Source organism: Eurosta solidaginis, chromosome 3, assembly GCF_040869045.1.
Source record: "Eurosta solidaginis isolate ZX-2024a chromosome 3, ASM4086904v1, whole genome shotgun sequence".
NCBI lineage: Eukaryota > Metazoa > Arthropoda > Insecta > Diptera > Tephritidae > Eurosta > Eurosta solidaginis.
The window spans coordinates 68,010,520-68,025,846 of NC_090321.1; the positions used below are offsets into that span (position 1 = coordinate 68,010,520).

General features: G+C 44.5%; 1 protein-coding gene across 1 annotated transcript; it reads right to left on the reverse strand.

Moving 5' to 3' along the window:
• Window positions 1-10,339: 10,339 nt before the first annotated feature.
• LOC137246427 (U3 small nucleolar ribonucleoprotein protein IMP3) lies at window positions 10,340-13,703 on the reverse strand. The gene is made up of 3 exons (XM_067777528.1): window positions 13,475-13,703; window positions 13,206-13,417; window positions 10,340-10,742 (listed from the first exon to the last, which is right to left on the reverse strand). Exons 1-3 carry the CDS (start codon window positions 13,609-13,611, stop codon window positions 10,543-10,545), a joined length of 549 nt encoding a protein of 182 aa, XP_067633629.1. The 5' UTR covers window positions 13,612-13,703; the 3' UTR covers window positions 10,340-10,542.
• Between the last annotated feature and the right edge of the window lie 1,624 nt (window positions 13,704-15,327).

Consider the following 15,327-nt stretch of genomic DNA (forward strand, 5'->3'; position numbering starts at 1 on the left):
GATCTCCGTGGAATTTGAGGTATCCTACTTGTTTCGGGTGTTGTATGCGGTGTCGATGTAGGATTTTGCGCTATTGTACTATTGGCCGAAGCAAAGCCTTCAAAATCTTTTGATCCCCACGATTCGTTTTGCGCCGTTTCAGTAACCACCGGTTGCGTTATTGCTTCAGTGCTATCTACTTCAGCTGATGCCTCGGTTTTATTAGTGTTGTCTTCGGTTGACAGCCTCGCCTTGTTATAATCAAGTTCCCGAGCTGTTTTATCAGGTCCAACCGGGGCTTTGCGTATTTGTTCCACATGCCGTTTTACACTTTTCCCATTGAAGAGTATTTCATAGTGCAGATCACCTAGACGTGCGTTTATGGTTCCCCTGAGCCACTTACAAATTCGTGGATTTCCAGACAAAAAGTAAACATTTTGATTTGGTTCAAACTCTCTAATAGTTTTCTTGGACTTTACGTATTTCTTCTCTTCTACCTTCTTTGAAATTTCCTCTGGTCGAATCAGATTCAACCTTGTGCGCAACTGTCGCCCCATAAACAGTAGTGCTGGTGATGACCCTGTGGTTGCATGCGGTGCGTTTTTGTATTGCCTCAAAAATTCATTCAAATTTGTCTTTAATGAACTACTCGTAGTACCCATCACTTTCAATGCTTTCTTGATTGTTTGTACGCTACGCTCTGCTTGTCCGTTAATTGCTGGGTGATACGGCGCTGAATATTTGTGATATTTAACACCAACTGCTGTCAGAAAGTTGTTAAATTCTGCAGAAGTGAAATTTGTTCCATTATCAGAAAAGACAGTTAGCGGCACGCCGTAAGCCGCAAACACTTCGTCCAACAACGCAATTGTCGCCGTTGCTGTTATAGATTTAGTAACTTTCACTTCTAACCACTTACTGTATGCGTCCGAGATTACCAGCAACATCGCTCCCTCGAAAGGTCCGCATAGTCAATATGAATACGTTCCCATGGTCCCTTGGGGTATTCCCAATGATGATCCTCACTTTTTGCCGGTTTGTTTGCTTGTATTGCATATGCATCACATTGGTTCGCAATATTCTCGATATCATTGTCTATGCCCGGCCAGTATATGAATGAGCGAGCAATCCCTTTCATCTTAACAATTCCTAAATGCCCAGTGTGTAAATTGTCAAGCAGTTTGTTTCGATATTTTGGTGGAATAACAACACGATGTTCGAACGTCAAACATCCGGAGGACAACTTATAATTGACTTCTGGGGATTTGTACCCTGCCCTTTTCAAGCACTGGCCACTTTCCAGTAGTTTAATTATTTTACCCATTCGTTCACCTTTTCTGGACTCTCTTGCTATGTGTTCTGAACTTAGTGGTAATTGATTGATTTGGCGAATCATGAAGTGATCGAACTCATCATATACGTCTAGATTCGTCATGGCTGTCTGTTGCAACTGCTTAATTTGTAATGATTTCGGTGGCTGAAAGTGGGCGCGTGAAAGATAGTCGGCATCCGCGTACGCCTTTGAGCTCTTGTACACTACCTCGAAATCAAATCTGCTTAAAAAGTCCGCGTAGTTCGCCATTCTACTTATGCATAATACTGGAAGCGATTTGTCAGATTGTAATATTTGTGACAATGGCTTATGATCGGTGATTAGTGTCCAATGACGCGCGTATAAATATTTGAAAAATTTCTGAACCGCCCACACAATTGCCAATGCCTCTTTGTCAATCTGTGGATAGCGTTGTTCTGTAGCATTCAATGTTCGACTTGCGTATGCAATTGGTCGTTCAGTCCCGTTCTCTAAACGGTGCGAAAGCACGGCAGTCCTGTTGGACTCGCGTCTGTTGCCAGTACTACAGGTAGTGTTGGGTCGTATGGCATCAACACTTGAGGTGAAACCAACGTCTCTTTCAATCGGGCAAACGCTGCGTTTGCCTCCTTAGTCCAGTAAAATGTCTCTCTTTTCAGCATGTCCGCAATGGCCGTGCACTTGTGGCCAAATCTGGAATAAATGCGCTATAATACGTGGTTTTTTTCCTAAAAACAGCTGTAACTCTTCGAAAGTCGTCGGCTGGGGAGCGTTTAGTACCGCTTCAATGTGTTTTTCGGATTTATGTACGCCCTGTTCGTCGATGCGGTGGCCAAGGAACTCCACCGATGGTGTCGCAAAGACACACTTTGACTTATTCAAATGCAAACCATGTGATTTAATGCGATTTAGTGTCGTTTCCAAAACTATCAGTAGCTGCTCGAAGTTTTCAGCAAACACCAAGATATCATCAAAAAAATTTAAAACATTTGGGACTCCCTGTCAAACAGCCTCCATTTTTCTTTGCCAGATAGCTGGAATATTTGCTGCTCCATATACCGCACGAGCAGGTCGTATTAACCCATGCGTCACTGTATTTAATGTCAATACATGCGCAAGGTAAGTAGGTAGGTTGAACTGGCCGGTCCATGAGGACCTCACATAGACTGATTCGAGTCCGTAGTGTTACCAGAAGTTTGTTTTAACGACCAACTGAAAAACCCTATCAAAAACCAGGACCTATGTTATAAAATAACTCCGTCCTCTTGGCAAATACTAGAAGCTTCCTAGGACTTAAGCCACTTGCTGCTTCTAGATCTGACAGCTGTATCACTCCTAATAGCTGGAGTCTTAGCCTGGCAAGTGCAGGGCACGAGCACAGAACGTGGTCGATCGTTTCCTCCTCCAACCCGCACTTCCTACATCTGCTATCACTGACCAAGCCTAGTTTAAAGGCATGTGACGCCAGAGGGCAGTGTCCAGTCAGAATACCCGTCATGAGTCTACAGTCCTCTCTTTTTAACGATAGGAGCAACTGTGTTAGTCTAAGGTTGTAAGACCTACACATAATCTTCGACACTTTACAGCCCCGCGCTTGAACCCACGCCTTTCCCGCTTGGTCGATCATGTGTACCTCTCGCCTTCGCTTAATCTCGCCCAATCTAATTCCTAAATAATTTGTGCAAGGTTTCTCCTGTTTCTCCTAACTTAGGCCTGGTCCAATTTGGGACCTTGTAGCTCTTTGTAAACAAGACCATATCCGTCTTCTCCGCCTTGACTTTCAACCCGACATTAGATGCCCAGGTATGAATATCGCGAAGCGCCCGATCCATCAAAGAACTAATCGTTGGAAGGCACTTTCCATTTATGACAATTGCAACGTCATCTGCGTAAGTCGTAAGTTTTACGGGTCCCTCATCGAATTGCCTGAGCAGTTGGTTGATGGCCAGCGTCCACAGCAGAGGTGATAGCACCGTTCCCTGCGGCGTGCCCCTGTCCACTTATTTCGTGGCCTGGTACAATCCCCATTGTGATGTAATCTTTCTGCAATTTAACATGCAGCCAATCCATCTGATTAAGGCAGGATGTACTTTAATGTAATTAAGACCATCCATAATCGCCCATTTTGCAACATTATTGAAAGCCCCGGCAATGTCCAAGAAGACTCCTAGAGCATACTCCTTATATTCCAGGGATTTCTCTATGCTTATTACCACCATATGCAATGCGGTGTCTACTGACTTGCCTTTGGTGTACGCATGCTCTGTTGTGGAGAGCAGCTTTTCATCCACGTTGGACTTTATGTACACATCTATCAGCCTCTCAAAGGTTTTGAGCAGAAATGATGTTAAGCTAATGGGTCTATAGTCTTTGGAATACATGTGACCGATCTTCCCCGCCTTTGGTAGAAAAGCTACACGAGCAGTTCTCCAAGAGTGCGGTACATGATTCAGTCGTATGCACCCATCGAATATTATTTTAACCCATTCCACGACCGCCCTACTTGAGACTTGTAGCATGGCCGGGAATATACCATCTGGGCCCGGCGATTTAAACTTAGAAAACGTCGTCACTGCCCACTCGATCTTGGTATCGGTCACCAAGCCCGGCACTACTAACTCCGTGATCGAAGTGTGAGTGATGTCTGCTGGCTCCTCTAAACCGTCTCCCGATGGAAAATGTGTATCGAGAAGCACCTCAAGGGATTCCTCACTATTACGTGACCATTCCCCGTTCTCTTTCTTTATTAGTCCCTGGACTATGTTTCCCTTTGCTAGGACTTTTTTCAACCGTGCTGTTTCGCTGGAGCACTCTATGTCCGTACAGAAACTTTTCCATGAGTTCGCCCTGGTAATTTCACGCTTGTAGATCCTCAGTAGATCCCTGTACTCGTCCCAACACGCTTCGCTTTCCGCGGTCTTTGCTAGCTTAAACATTTCTTTAACCTGTCTTCTTAGAAGACTCAGCTCATTGCTCCACCATGGCGGCTTTGCTTTTCCTCTGAATCTTCTTAGAGGGCAAGCTTTGTTATACGCAGTCATAAGCGTCCTTGTTAGGAATTCATTCGACTCCTCCAGTTCCTCTTCATTAGCAACCTCTTTGGGTTGTCCCAGTTTTGTTTCTACATGTTTCTGGAATTTAGTCCAGTTCGTTGACCTAGGGTTTCTAAAGGTTCCTCCCTTCTCTGCCCTCTTTAGGGGGATGTTGAAGCTGATATACGCATGGTCGGAGAAGGATGGTCTATCAAGAACCATCCAATCATACCTTGATATATCACGCTCGGAGCTCAATGTAATATCCAGAACATTGCTGGTTGTTGGACCAATGTATGTAGGGACATTTCCCCTGTTGGCTATCTGCAAATTGGTTTGCAGGATGTAACAAAACAGAGATTCGCCTCTCTCGTTCGTATCTGCTCTTCCCCACGCATTATGGTGCGCATTTGCATCTGCGCCTATGACCAACCGCCCTTTGCGCCCTTCCTCCTGTACTAGCCTTTTGCACTCCATCGGTGGGACCTCCGCAGCATGGGCCATGTAGCAGGACGCCAGGATAAATGCCTGCTTATTCTTTTGCTCAACGGCCACCGTTACGAGATCCTCAGTGGTGTAATTAGGCAGCATATATGAATGCAGATGTTTCCTTACCATTACTACAGCTCGCACCCGTCCTTCCGTTTGCGCGTAGTAAACGCCAAACCCGCGCGCGCTAAGTCCAGAAACCTTCCCTCCCGATGAGAGCCACGGCTCCTGGATCAGCGCCACGTCAAACGAACCCTCCTCAAGGGTTAGGAGGAGTTCGCTCGACGCCACTTTACTGTGTTGGAGGTTTATCTGTAGGACTCGCAGCACCATTGGGCTGTTTGTCCCCCTCCAGCCCCTTCGTCTTGACGTCGTCGTCCTCCCCTTGCCCTTTTGTTTTAGAGTATTCGAGGCCCCCTTCAGCCTCTCGTGACTGTTGTGCAGGGTGTTCCTCTGTGCGAGTCACAGCACCATTTAGCGGTTGATCCTCTTCTAGCATGTTCGTGGTGACGTCGGGGACCTCCACCTGTCTTTTTTCCCTTAGGCTTTTGAGGTCCTTTTCGACTTCGCCCACCTCTAGCGTGTTAGGGTTTTTATCCTCGGGACTTCTTTTCCTGAGTCGGATGTAAATTTTGCCAGTGCCAAAAGAAATTTTACCAAGCTGCGTGTACAAAATATCCTCCGCCTGCTTGTTTATTTGGAAGATGTAGAACTGACCATCCTCGGTAGGCCGAGATACAGTAAGTACCTTCCAATCCTGTGTCGGTATGTTCGGATTCTGATTCTGCAGAAGTCGCAGTGTATCCTCCGACTTCATCACGCATGGTATCCATACCTTAACTTTTGGTACCGTGGGGATTTGCGCTTTATCCACCACCTCAAACCGCGCGTTCGTGCCTTGCCTTCGGAGGTTTGGAACCACTTCCTCCAGCCACTGCAAGCTCGCGATGTTGTCGCACGCTATCATGTTCACACCGTTATACCATCCCCCCGAATCAAAAGTTGGAAGGGGCTTACTTGGTTGTTCCCGCATCATCTTAACATTAAGCTAATAAGCTCCCTTTCCACAGATCTCCACCTTTCAGTAGTCATTTGTCCGAAAGGACTGCTACGATCAGCCAGCGCCACAGTCAGTGACTGCTTTGCCACATCACTCATCTTCTCGGGAAAAGCAGGAGTCTTAGTGTTATCTCCCTTTGGCACCTCCGAGAAAGCCGGAGTCTTAGCGTTATCTCCCTTTGGCTTATCTCCTACTTCCTTAATTGGAACTTCCCTCTGCCTCGCAGCTTTTGAGGTAGTTGCTACCTCGCTATTGGAGCCCATCTGTCTTACAGCTTTGGGCCTACTTGTCTTGTCTATGCGACTGCCCTGCCTCGCGGCTCTAGGACTGGATCCTTTCTGCCTCTTGAAAGCAGGCTTGTTGCCTTCCGCCGACCGTTGCCTCTTCATTCTGCCATTCGACGCTTCTTCCTCCTCGTACCGGTTGCAGAACCGAGGGTTTCTCGCAGCAAACCTTTTGAACTGCCTTCGACCTACTTCTACCGCTTCATGGGCCCATTCCAAGCGCTCGATCTCCACTTCTGTTGGGTCGACCACTGCTCCCAAGCGTTGAACACTTCTTAGTGCTGCACGGTACTGCGAGAGAGCTCTTTTACTTCCTCTGCTCCGTACCCTTCTCCACTCTTCTACTCCGTTTTCATTTGTGTGCTTCTCCAACACGGAGTTCATTGAATCAGCACTACTCTCGCTCCCCGAGTCCGACGTATCGCTTAATTCGTATTTGTCGTCCTTGGATTGCGACTCAGTCCTCCTCTTTACATCGTCCTTATTACAGTCAGTTAATGAGTCGTTCATCTTGGTCGTACGACCACCTGCCCGACAAGGTGGGCTCAGCGGTCCAGTATTATATACGGGGAAAGAACCGTCCGCCACAGCAGCGGAATGACATCTACGCCGTTTCGCCTCCTGTGGTAAGGCCATTAATACTTCCCGAGGTGGCCCGGTATCGGGAAGGCTCCGTTCGAATACAGCCGAATTTATCCCCTGGCTGCAAATCGTCCAATAGGCACGGTCCGCATAACACCCTGGATTAGTGGGTTGGCAGTTCTTGGTCACCGACATCCCGTCGCCCTCGTATGAGGCGAAACGGCGTAGATGTCATTCCTAACCAGCTCCGCCTCATAGTCGGGCGCTATGGAGTTCGGCTAAGCCCTCACACCAACGGCAAGGTGCCTACCCTAGTGAGGGGAATACATGCGCAAACTCATCGTCAATTGTTAAATGCGTATATGCATCTGTTATATCTAAGTGACAAAATATTGTAGCGTTTTTCATTTTATTAAACAAATCTTCTGCTTTTGGAATCGGGTGTCCGTCGATGATCATTTTTGAATTGACAGTGGGCTTATAATTACCGGTAATGCGAATACCCCCATTCTTTTTCGCTACTACGTGTTTTGTTGAGGCCCATTCTGAATGCTCCACTCTCTTGTAAAAACCCGACTGAATTTTGCGATCTATTTCCTGGGCATACTCCTCTCTCAGCGCCATCGGTACATCACGCGGTCGCGCGAAAACTGGTGTTGCTCCAGCTTTGAGCTTTACTTTTGCAGGTGGCACACTCAACTTCCCAGCTGTCGTACTGAAGATGTACTCAAAACGTGTAATGAGATGTTGCAGTCGCGTTTGTTGGTTTATTGATAGTTTTGGTACTGTTGAATTTATAGTATTGATTCGGTTAGACGATGAAAACAGTTCAGTGAAGTTTATTTGTCGTGCGAATTGCGATATCCATTCTCGGCCGCAAAGTGTATCACAATCTCCTTGAACGACATACAAGTTAAGTCGTCGTGAAGTTTTCCCCATTGTCGCAGTTACTACGACCCGTCCAATGTGGCCCGTATAGCTTGTAAATCGTCGATCTGTCTTTAACAACCTAAAATTGGGTTTAATCGAACGCAACGTTTTGCAATTCATTACTACACATGGTGCACCCGTATCTAATTCCATGCTTTAACACTGTTTAGTTTTTGAACTGATTCGCATTCATCCTCTGAAATCTGATCTAATTTGGTCTTACACACTTTGGCGATGTGGCCCACTCTTCCACATGCAAAGCATTTGGAATTGTTAAATTTGCAGTCTTTTCTAGGGTACTTCCCCCCACATCCGTAAACATTGGACCCTTTCTCTTTTGCCCTCTGCATCGGGTTTTCGCCACTCGGGTTTTTCGAATTTGTATTTCTTTTTGTTTTAATTGGTGCGTATCCCAGTTTATACGCTGGCTCGCTTGTTTGTATCACTTCTGTGCACTTTAGGTCTGTTGTGGCGTTTTGTGTTAATTCGATTGTATGCGCAATATCGTATGCTTCAGCAAAATTTTTTGGTTTCTTTGCAATAACTTCATTACAAATAACTCGTGATTCTACGCCATACAACAATGCTCTAGTAGCATTCTATCTAAGAATTCTCCATACTCACAGTGTATAGCCGCTTCTCTTAACCGAAGTGCGAACTTGCAAATCGGCTCTCCCTTTTCTTGTCTGTTTTGCCGGAACTTGATACTTTCTGCATACTTATTCCTACAGCCATCAAAATGGCGAATCAAGATATTTTTTATTTCGCTGTAGTTGAGCGAGTCTGGTGTTTTCGGGCTAACACGAATTTTTAGCGCTGTATTAAGCTCTGCCCCCATGTGTTCACGTACGAACTTGTGCTGTTCCGCTTCTGGAACCTTACTCAACTGTAATGCCCAATCTACACGTATGAAATAATCCTGTACAGAGGATTTATCTTCTGATTTGTATTCCGTAATACTAAACGGTGGCGGTTTGGGTGACACCGAACGATTTACATTTGTATTTGCCGCAGCATTCTGTGCAGCCTCCTCCACAGCTCCTCGGATTGCTCCTGCTAGTGCATCCAACACTGTTTTTAAATCCTCCGCTGTAAGGCTCATTTTTAAATACACTTCTGACACCACTTTTGTATATGAGTGTTTATTTAATTAATGAAATAAGTTAATTGTTACATTTTTAAGTTAATGCGTCAAAGTATATAAATTGAAAGATAAAAAAGTAATAAACAAGAAGATAAAGAATGTTCTGGCAACACAGTTGCGAGATATATATATGAATAATTTATTATCGTGGCGCTGCCATCTTCGTTCATACATAACACTCTTTAATTGTAATGTGGAACCAACGCCTCTAACACCCCTTTCATTATGATCCACCCCTGTCGAAACAGCAAGTTTCCTTGGACTCCCGTTAGATGATATTGATGACAATTTGTGATCGGTCGCAGCTATTAGGTGGGGCGAAACATTGTTACAACAACAACAACAATACTCCCCATCAGGGAGAGAAATGAGATACTAACCAAACAGTTCCTGTTGAATACCCAGAAACCTGGGCATCCCAACAGACATCTGATTGATGAGCCAGCACCGCCTAGGGACTTAAGGAGTCATCTCTGTAAGCATTTTGAGGAAATACGGCACCTGAGAACTCAGCCGTATGAAGCAAAAAAACACAAGCGGGTCCTTGCTAACGCGAGTCACTCTGGCTCAACTTCGTTCTGGATACTGTAACAGGTTAAACTCTTACATATCCAGAATCAACCCCGACATACAAAATGTATGCCCCGCTGGCAATGTGTCCCCACATGACCCCACCAACCATCTCTTTAATTGTAATGTGGAACCAACGCCTCTAACACCCCTTGCATTACAACAACAACAACAACAACCAACAACAAGCGAAAAAACACAAGCAGCTCCTCAGAGAACTCCACGAACAGGCTTCGGACCTCTATGCCAGGAATTCCCCGATGAATCCTGTACTAAAAGAACAATATCCTAAACTTGCAGAAGAGGAACGCACACTCCCTAGGGAAACGCGAAACACTCTAGCTCAACTTCGGTCTGGATACTGTAACAGGTTAAACTCTTAAATATCCAGAATCAACCCCGACATACAAAATGTATGCCCCGCTTGCAATGTGTCCCCACATGACACCAACCATCTCTTTAATTGTAATGTGGAACCAACGCCTCTAACACCCCTTTCATTATGGTCCACCCCTGTTGAAACAGCAAGTTTCCTTGAACTCCCGTTAGAGGATATTGATAACAATTTGTGATCGGTCACACCTATTGGATGGGGCGAAGCACTGCTACAACAACAACAACAACAGTGCGGGTGCAATATACTTCCGCCCTGATTTTTCATTACAATACATTTATGCCAAATCCTGAAGAAGATGCACGGCAAGAGAATATAAGCATCAGTTATTTGACCGCTTCAAAGTTGCTTTTGACTGCGCTTAAACGAACTGCTGTCTTAATTTGACTATGCCAACGAAGTTACATTAAGATTTTAGCCCTCAAAATCGACCTAGCAGGGAAGGCGTGGGCCATACCGATGAATAGTGCATGTCTTGACCACAAATGTTTGGTTGTTCGATTTAACCCCATGCTTGAACGAGTACTCATTTGTTAGAACTACAATTGGATTAATAGCACTCGTCTGTTTTGCAAATATATTTTAACCATTTAACGCATGGGTTAGATCTTAGACTAGATTTACACAATTGTTCTTTATACAACTATCTCTATGATGTGCAATTTGAACTCTACGTTAAAAAAAACTTTTTGTAAAAGGACTTCCAAATAGTTTAAGCACTTTACTTAGTAAAAGAAATAATATATCAGTAGAAAAAAATCCCCACTTAAGCTAGTGCGAAATCATCACGTTGATCATTGTAGGCAAGCACATGCTGCTTAATTTTTGAGCTATCCACCCATGTAACGAAATCTTCCATGTTTCGTGTAACCAGAAAAGCTGGATCGGTTATCATATCGGGGCCCACACGTACATGACCCTGTTCAATAAGATCAGTGGCATTTTTCAAATTTTCCGAGAGGCGACCTAAAATATTGGAAATCAGCGCTAGAGCATAAAATAAGTATATAATGAGATATAAGAGATACAAAATTATACGCTTCCCACGGCAGCCAGTTCTATACACCGGATCGACTCGGGATTTTTTCCCGACCAAGGGCTATCATTTCAGCGTAACCCCATTTAATTTGTTGCGTCCCTCCCACAAATTGTCATCCTCCGAGCAGCTCCTTGCAGCTGGACTGCTCCATATCCTCCTTGTTGTTGTTGTAGCGATAAGGTTGTTCCCCGAAGGTTTTGGGGAGTGTTATCGATGTGATGGTCCTTTGCCGGATACAGATCCGGTACGCTCCGGTAACACAGAACCATTAAGGGCTAGCCCACCATCTCGGGAACGATTCATGTGGCCACATTAAACCTTCAGGCCATCCCTCCCTCCCCACCCCCAAGTTACATGAGAGCTTGGGGTCGCCAGAGCCTCGTCTGTTAGTGAAACAGGATTCGCCTCGGATAGGTGAGGTTGACAATTGGGTTTGGAGAAGCTATATATTGCGCTGACAACCTGAATCTGGTATTTTAGTGGCCTTTTACGACAGGCATACCTACCTCGGGTATATTCTTACCCCCTAACCCGCTGTGGTCCATATCCTCCTGCTCTGGGACGGTATTGAACTTAAACCCGGTCCCAGGCTGTGGTTCTGCTGCATATTTAGGAAAAGGATTTATCTCACACGGTCATACTCTTGCCAGTGTGTCACGTGTAAAAGATGGTTACATCGTTCGGTGTGTTCTAGGTTAGAACTCAGCGCTCATCGCCCCGAAATTTCTACAAAACCTTTGTGACTCCCTGCTGTTCACGTCCAAGGACGTCCCTCGCTTCACTCTCAAGCGTAGCTCCGTCACCTTCTAGCAGCAACGTTACCCAGCAGTCCACATCAACTGCCCGCTGTTTTTCGCTCCAAACTGCGCCTCCAGCTAACGCAGCCTCTACAACTTATCATTACAATCTACAATCTAGCAATGCCGAGCGCTAGCTTTTATCCCCCTCCCTCCCCCCTTTTCCGAACCACGCACTAGCGAAAGAATGAGTCCTCAACTCCTAGTTCCCCACTCCGTGTGCTCCGTATTCCAGCTAAGAATATTTACGAACGTGATATTGGTCAAATGCAGCTCATGCTTTGACCGATGCCACCTTCATAAATACTCTGGCCTTAGAAATGGCAACCGTCATCGACACCAGGTACTCCAGCAGCAATCGGACCCATATCTGACTGCCAGAGTGAAACATTTCTTCGAAAGCGCAGGGATTATACACTGAGTTGAATGGCAGCGCATGCTTACTTTAGCATATGACCACCTGCTCATACTGCTTTCAATACAGCGACCTACCAATTTTATCACCTCTGAAAATCGGACTTTTATTAATTTAAAAAAAGTGAACTGGAAAAGCTACACAACCTTCACTAATCAATCTTTTGGTGCTCTCCCCATCCCGACTGATATCCGGCAAAGCAAGCGTGCGTTCCGAAAGGTCATCGCTTCAGCACGCTTTTTTCCGGCCGGTAGAATACCTGAAATCATACCGTATTTTCCGGCTGAAGCTGCAAACACCTGGCGAGACATCTCGACCCCAGAGACCTCCATATTAGGATTCTCAACTTGGATACTAACGGCTGGTAAATGAACACCAACGTGCCAAATGGAGCATCTGAAGAACTGGAATTTCTGTGCGGGTGTTGGTAAATTGTGGTTAACCGTCAAATCCAACTAAACACAAGGATGAAGTATCCATAGCCTTCGGCGATTTTATATGATTCGAAGAAGTGCGCGAGCGCCTTTTGTCGACAATTTATAATGCATTCTTCTATAGACAAAGCCAGACTTCGTGCAAACAGAGGAGCATATACACACAAAGACGATGTCCCAACCATTACCATCACCTCCACAGACGATGAAGAGGCCATCAACAATGCCAAGCCCTCCAAATCATAGCCCCACACGGAATAGCCATGCCAATTCTAAAGCACCTTGGCGGTGAGGGAATAAACTACCTAACGCACATTTTCAACATGTCGCTGAAGTCCTTTGCCAAGGATAATTCCTGCTAAACCAGCTAACGAAGGCGATTCACATCGACCGATATCACTTCTTTCGCCAGTATCCACTCTGTTTTCGACGTGGAAGGAACAGATGTCGCCAATACTGAACGTTCACGTCGATGGAGTATGACACCAGCCATCTTTTCAATTTTAATGTGGAACGTACGCCTCGAACACCAATCGCCCTATGGTCCGCTCCTGTTGAAACTGCCAGTATACTTGGACTCCCGTTATGGGACTTTGGTGACAATTTGTGAGTGGTCGTGCATGGGGCGAAGCACTGTTAACACAACAACAACATAAACAACAAAGGGCACTGAAGTAGCGTATATTTTGCAATTTTGTTCTGTATCATCTTATCTGTTCCTAGCCATTTATTTTTTTAACTTACTTTTCACCATCACCACCGGCAGACGACGCTTACAAAAACTACTTGCCGAAACTTTGCTCGCAACTTCCAAATTCAAGTTATGCTTTACAACGCCCATATGATACAGCTTCTCCACCAGCATTGTGCCCGCTTCCTTCTTAAATGGGTCTGTATTTTCCAGTTTGGAAATTTTCTCGTAAAGTTCACGAACTTCTCGCGATAATTTGTTGTATCTTAATTATTAGAAATGATGAAAAAGTTTCGCATGGTTAGCACGAAGACGTACTTACTTGGTATAATCGGCCGCTTTGCGTATGTGGAACTTTCGTAAAATTTTCGCTTCTTTACCATAGTTATCAACTTTCCATGATATGAAGTCGACTTTCTTCAACAATTTTTGCTCGTGAAATTTTAGTTTGCGCACCATTTTTTGTTTATATTTAGTTTGGTTTAATAAATGAAAGCTTCTAGAATTGTTTACTTAAAAAGAACCGTGCAAAAAACATCAGCTGTTTCCATTGCGATGAGAGATTTTATTAATCGATGCAGTCAGTCGATAAATTACGTCGACCACCAAAGCTATCATCCGGTGGCAAAATCCTGAGCCAGATAAATAATTTTGCATGTAAATGCAACAACAACGATTTGAGCCAGATAAATCCAGATAGAAGTCTGGTTCAATTTGTGAGCCAGATAATTTGCTATTTACTTCTTTTTAGGTGGGCAACGCGGCCTTTAATATACCTTCTTTTTCAAAAATAGATGTCGCTGCTTAGGCTTTCACGGCATCTGCTTCTCAAGCCTCTAAATGATCCAGAGCATTCCCGTGAGAATTGAGCGTGAGCCGGAGCTGTAAAACTCACTGAAAGACGGCACAAGTTCAAGCATATGCAGAAACACATCACTAGCTATCATCCGGTGGCAAAATCCTGAGCCAGATAAATAATTTTGCATGTAAATGCAACAACAACGATTTGAGCGAGATAAATCCAGATAGAATTTTGGTTCAATTTGTGAGCCAGATAATTTGTTAATTACTTCTTTTTAGTTTGGCAACGCTGCCTTTAATAAACCTACTTTTTCAAAAATAAATGTCGCTGCTTAGCCTTTCGCCGTATGAGTTAAATGAAAAACAGCGGCGACATCTGCCTATCACATTTCACGTGTGCGAAAATTTCACGACATCTGCTTCTCAAGTCTCTCAATGATCCAGATCATTCCCAAGAGAATTGAGCGTGAGCCGGAGCTGTATAACTCACTGAAAGACGGCAACTGTTTTTAAAGCCGGAGTCATTGCTGCCGTATGTCGTATCGCTTTATCCGTATCCCTAACGTAATCAGCTGCTTATCGTTACGACGGTAAACCAAAACCCAATTGGTTGGCTACGATACGGTTACGACCTTAGCGGCACCAATAATCGATTGCTTTAGCTGGAGACATTGGTGCTTTATCTGTAACCGTATCGGTAACCTTATAACAGCTGATTCGACCAACCTTATGAGAATCAATGCAATCGATTATTGGTGCCGCTAAAGCGCCAAATACACGACACGAACATTTCCGCGAACATTCCGCAATCTTGTTCGCAGCTTTGGCCATACACCATACGAACTTTTGGCCGAACATTAGTTCTCTTTCAGACAGCGATGAATACGGACAACAATTGTGCTGCAGCAATATTGCTCGCTGTGGCAATTAAGCGTAAAAAAAGAGAGAAGATCGCAAAAAAAGAATTTGGTGCAAAGAATGGTTTAAAAAACGAGCAGTTCTTGGACAAAGTGAGCTTATTAAAGAACTGGAATTCACGTCACAAAATGATTTTAAAAATTACGTTCGTATGAGCAAGGCAACATTTGACCAACTTTTACAAAAAATTTTGCTACTCATAACGAGACGGGATACAATAATTAGAGAAGCGATTCCCCCTCATCACCGCCTTGCTTTAACTTTGCGCTTTCTAGCTAGTGGCAATAGCTTTGAAGACTTAAAATTTTTGACAGCAATTGCGCCCCAAACTACTTATTTTTTTTATAACTGTCTCCTTTGTGGCATCAGGATCTACTTCTTTTAATTTTTCGATTAAAGTCGCATAATCATTATTCTTTTTAATGCTATTACAATAATCTTTGCTTTTTACTTGCC

What these genes read in the sequence shown, in the direction of transcription:
- LOC137246427 (XM_067777528.1), bottom strand. Translation starts at nt 13,611, where the DNA reads ATGGTGCGCAAACTAAAATTTCACGAGCAAAAATTGTTGAAGAAAGTC. An exon ending in AAAGCGGCCGATTATACCAA is followed by an intron (nt 13,418 to 13,474) that starts GTAAGTACGTCT and finishes CTAATAATTAAG; the next exon opens with ATACAACAAATTATCGCGAG. An exon ending in GCCGGTGGTGATGGTGAAAA is followed by an intron (nt 10,743 to 13,205) that starts GTAAGTTAAAAA and finishes CCAATATTTTAG; the next exon opens with GTCGCCTCTCGGAAAATTTG.